Source organism: Triticum urartu, unplaced genomic scaffold (genome assembly GCF_003073215.2).
Source record: "Triticum urartu cultivar G1812 unplaced genomic scaffold, Tu2.1 TuUngrouped_contig_5577, whole genome shotgun sequence".
NCBI classification, from domain to species: Eukaryota; Viridiplantae; Streptophyta; class Magnoliopsida; order Poales; family Poaceae; genus Triticum; species Triticum urartu.
Window position 1 is genome coordinate 1 of NW_024116262.1, and position 5,258 is coordinate 5,258.

General features: G+C 43.1%; 2 protein-coding genes across 3 annotated transcripts; one reads left to right on the top strand and one right to left on the bottom strand.

The window, feature by feature from the left end:
• Positions 1 to 3: 3 nt before the first annotated feature.
• Positions 4 to 252, top strand: LOC125529400 (the record flags this gene model as incomplete). The annotated part of the gene is given in 1 exon segment (XM_048693814.1): positions 4 to 252. A coding segment is annotated over 1 exon segment (132 nt), but the record flags the coding sequence as incomplete, so codon positions are not given.
• Positions 253 to 800: 548 nt separating this feature from the next.
• Positions 801 to 4,802, bottom strand: LOC125529399 (putative low molecular weight protein-tyrosine-phosphatase slr0328; the record flags this gene model as incomplete). 2 transcript variants are annotated; one of them, XM_048693813.1, is given in 6 exon segments in its annotated part: positions 801 to 1,075; positions 2,583 to 2,669; positions 3,413 to 3,477; positions 3,578 to 3,713; positions 3,809 to 3,921; positions 4,500 to 4,802. In XM_048693813.1, coding segments are annotated over 6 exon segments (782 nt in total), but the record flags the coding sequence as incomplete, so codon positions are not given.
• Between the last annotated feature and the right edge of the window lie 456 nt (positions 4,803 to 5,258).

Sequence of the window (5,258 nt, forward strand, 5' to 3'; positions counted from 1 at the left end):
CGGGGCGGCGGCGCCGTGGCGCAGTTCATGGTGAGGTCGAGGGCGGAGAAGGAGGGGAGACTGTGGATGGCCGACCAGCCGTCGGCAGCACCGCCCGGCGGCGTCTTCTTGCATGTGCAGTGCTACCGGCGTTGATGGTTGACTTCCTTGCAACAACCATTTCATTTCATGATTTTCTATATTGAGTTGCTCATTCTGTCAATGTACTTCGTCAATGAAATACATGTAGATATTGTTCATTACCATAGCCAACACCGAGAGTTTGAAACAAACATAGGGTCTCAACTTTTACAAACAAACCAGTCAAATGAAAACTCACATAAAATCAATTGATTTCATGAATAAAAATTGTACTACTATAAATACATCAGCTGCACATAATAAAGCGCACCCAGTGTAGATTTTTATTGTTGTTGGCAAAAACAGTGTAGATTAAAAGTGCAACTGCAGAGCAAAATACAAGAATAGAGTGGTCCTGTAAATTGCAATCAAATGTACACGACTGTACATAACAAAATACAATAGCTGCACGTTTTTAGAAATTAGCAGCTTATGTATATTAAATGAACAACTGCACATCAAATTAAATCGGTTGATATTACAAAAAAAATTATCAACTGATTATCAGAGTTTTCTGCCTTTTTTCGGAAAGAACTTTTTTCAATCCTCTAAGGTAAAGCAAACCTGAAAATTGCTAACTAGCATCCCCGGGCCCTACATGTTATCCTCACGACAAAGGACATGACCTGGCTATATGTGTATTCTGCGATGTTACCGGAGTAAAATCAAAACAAAGGAAGTATGAAATGTATCCAGCCTAACACATATATACGCATGATGATGAGAGAGTGTATTTTTAGTTAATTATCATTACAATTATCTGGGCTGAAGAGATGATGGCTCACAGAAAGCTAATTCCACATCTTTGCAACTGATTCCTGGTACAATCAAATTAAAATGTGACGCTTACATTGGCTCAGGGAAATTCATTCTGAGATCAAGCAGAAATGTTTTCTTTCTCCGCCACGATGCTGTCAAGTAATGACTCGCATGCATCTTCCAGCAGATCCAGTACCTGAAAATCATTGCCCAAAGAATGTTTAGAACATACCCTTTTTTTCTAGAACTCGCAGGAGAGATCGGGATAGACCAAACTTGACATAGGAGGAGTCCATAAAGAGAGACCTAAAGAACTAGAATATCACCAAAGAACTAGCCATGGACAGACGTGCATGGAAGTTAGTCATCCACGTGTCAGAACCATGACTAGGTTTCGAGATTTTATGGGTTTCAACTCTAGCCTACCCCAACTTCTCTGGGACTGAAAGGCTTTGTTGTTGTTGTTGTTGCTGCTGCTGCTGCTGCTGGAACACTCCATTAAGAAAACCGCATGATCCTGGCTAGCTTGTAAAATAATTACTGCACCTATATCTAAATGGTTTCAAGTAGGAACTTCTCATGGTGGCCATCTGCAAACTGAAGAAAGAAATGCCACAAGGAAATCAAGGAAGAGGGGCAAACAAATAATTGTTTTTTGTATTGGTCTCGCTTTCTTAATGTGTTGAAATAAGCATCTTCACGCTTTACTATATTCGACTTACAAGTAGGTGCACATAATACCTGGATATTATGCCCAGTGCAGTAGCTTAAGCTGCATCTTCGTTTCAAAGATGATTCACTTAAATGTTCTTTGGACAGAATACCGCAATTTCATTAGAACCAAGGGGCGGCTAAATTGCTGGACAGGAAGTCCAGTGCTTGATATATGCTGAAGCCTGAAGGTGTGAATGCCAGCATGTTGGAGATGAGTTTGGCGGCTCATGGCAGTCAGCTGTCGACGCCACCCCACCATCACATAAAAAGGCTCATCCTCGGTGACCATGCTCACTGTATGGTGGAACACATGGAAGCAGCTGAATGCTACTGCTAGTCCGCCGCTCTGCTGCACACAATCAGCACACAGGCGCATTTGTGGGGCACATCAGGTGCGTCCTGGCTTCAGGTGTCACTAACACCAGAACTTACTAGTAGCTTAGTGCTTATGTGTGGCACGTGAGTGTGTTGTAAGCGCCTATTTAATGGCCTTATAGTCAATATACCAAGTTTTTGTTGCAAACCCTGAGACATCATAACTACGGAGGATAACCAAAGATCAAAAGGTCTGGTTGAAAATTATATTGCTTCACCGGACCCAGGGAAATTGCCAAAGCATTTGACGATTGACACATTGGAATGTAAAGAACTAGTAAATAAAATCCTAGATAGGAAGTGAGTTGGCCTCAAAATAAATGAGTTGTTTGTTGTAGAATATTACTTTCGTTGGACTTGAACTTAACTTGATTAGCTATATTGAATTTCTAGAAATACATAGACAAGCTCATGAACAGTATGGTCATTAGCCACTAAGATGATGGTTTAACATAGGGGCTGTGCCTGACTAATGCTAGCTACTATGCTTATGTGCATTCATGCACATATCAAGGCTGATGCCAGTTGGGGATAATTATAAACTAAAAAGGGACTGAAAAATCAAGTGCAGACTCATGATACTGACGAGCAAGCGCATGGTGTCCTTGGCTCACCTTTTCAAATCCCTTAGCGCCTCCATAGTAAGGATCTGGAACTTCAGACTCCGTATGCCGCTTGCAATAGGAGCACATCAGCTTAACCTAGTAAGGATGCCACCAAACAAATCAATATGTGAATTTCGAGTCATGAATAACAGCATCACCAAATATATTGTGCTGACCACTTAAAACCCACAATGTTCGTCAGATTGTCAAATACAAGCAAAAGATAACCAACTTACTCCCTCCGTCCCAAATAAGTGACTCAACTTTATACTAACTTTGTACTAAAGTTAGTAGAAAGTTGAGTCACTTATTCTGGGACGGAGGGAGTACTTTGTAAAATAGCTAAGAAAAAAAGATCTAGGCAACACATCATGCGTTATCAGACAACTAAATTATCTATTGCCTAAACAATTTATCCAACATCTATGTGGCTATCCCCATTACAGAGCAAAGAGAGTGATTAGTAAACAAAATCTCAACTGTAGACATATTTAACCAGGCAAGCTCCTGGAAAAAAAAAGCAAACATCATTGGGAGCAACAAGCATGCAAGGCATTGTTTAAATGAAATCAAGGCTGGTGAAGTGGTACAAGGCTAATGGATTTCCAGAAATATCAAGTTGGTGATTAACAGCGAATAAATTATAATGTTCCCATTCATTCATTTTTTATATTACATTTAAAGAAAGAAGGTATGGACACACCATATCATCAATTCATTGTGGTCAAGGGTAAGACTATAAACATTAACAGTACAAATGGCCATACAATTATGTAGATCAAGGATGGATATGCAAAATGTTAAGATTGCACAATAAAAATAAAGCCTATAAACCTAACCTTCTTGGGTCCACTATCTGGGAGAGTCTCCTTGTGTTGCCATCTGTCAAATGAGCTCAAAATGTCTTCTGCGTAATGATCAAAATATAAGTGCATTATAAGCGGCAATACATCAACAAAGGTCCTCAGGTTGTGAAACACAAATGAAGGGAGCTGAGAGATAACCATAATTCTGCCTGTCCATTGCAAGGATAAGATCAAAATTTCGGAAATCTGAGGGTTTGATAGGCCTGGATATTGAGGTCACCTCAATCCCCCGCTTCTTGGAAGTTGATATCATCCTTGAGTCGGCCTTATTTCCCTGAATTCATGTGATGCATCGTCAATTCTTATGCCGTCACTGAACTGATTAAATGTACACACGAGAAAGGTAACTAGGTAAGTGTAGAATATAACCTCATGATAACCTATGGTACCAGCAGAGTCTATCTGAAACTTGGACTCAAGTCCGCGCTTGCTGACGAGGTTCCGGAAGACGGCTTCAGCTGCAGGACTCCTACAAATGTTCCCTGAACATACATCATACATCAAGCACAGGAAATTAGATAAATATAGTGCATGTATGCATAACAACTAAATGCTTTAAGCCAAAGTAAGGTGGTGTAATGAAACTATCCTCAATCGCACAGAGATAAAAAAAAGATAAACAATAGTTCATGTATGTACACTTATTAAGCATGCTCATGCACACATACTAACAAAATCAGAAAGCAAACGTTACCATCTCTAACATAGAGATAAGATGGAATCGGGATCACATGATGTGATTGCACATTTGCACCTACCAAGTCGAGCGGTCGCCACATGCTGCGACACCAAAATGATGAGAACAAGACAACAGGGAGACAGACTGAAACAAATGGAACGTCGGGACGGTAATCATGGAAACAAGAAATCCGATTCTCATGTGATGTGCACCCAGGCTATCGTACACGCACGATGCGGACGCAGTACACGGATGCTCGCACGCACAAGCATTCGTAAGCAGCGAGACCAGACGGGTATTCAAAGCAAGCTACTCGAATCAGTTGGCGTGATACGGACGCCCGCCCAGGGGTGGGGATTGAGTAGGGTTCGCGGGATTTACCGAGGCAGACGAAGAGGACGGCGAAGGGCTTCGCGCTGGCCTCGGCCGGCGCCGGAGTACTCGCCTCCGCGGCCATCTCTTCCGCTTCCGCCGCCGACGCCACGAATACGGGCCGCGGAGGGTTCGCAAAGTGGTCGCGAGGGTGAATCTGGCGGAGACTGGTCACAGTGCGGCCGTGCACGTGGCGATTGGTGGCTGCCACAAGTGGATGAGTAGTGCGCCTCCTAGTCCTAACCGGGTCACGCGCTGTCGGGTTCGGAGCCAAGGACGAGTACGCGGCGGGGGTGGAGGGCGACGCGACGGAGTGAGCGAGTGGCTCGCGTCGCGCCGGCTCTCGTCTCGGCCGGTAGCGCTAGGGACAAGCGCGGTATGCGAACCTTCTCTTCCTGTTTTTTTCTTTTCGTTTTTTTTAACATAGTACAGACGCAAGCGCATAAACACGTGCATGCACTCATCCCTATGAACGCACACACGCACACCCTACCCCTATGAGCACCTCCGAACGACTGAGCCGGCATATCATCTTGAAATTTACGAAGTCATCGTAGGCGCCTCGTCATCGACAGGAATGTCTCATCCCACTAAATGCGCATTGCCGAAAATCCTGAAATAAATCCAAAAATAAATGCGAGCACTAAGATTTAAATCCTGGTGGGCTGGGATACCATAGTCCCTCTAACCATCCAACCACAGGTTGGTTCGCTTTTTCTTTTCGTTTTCGCTTTCTCTTTTATCTTCCTTCAAATAAAATACTCTTTT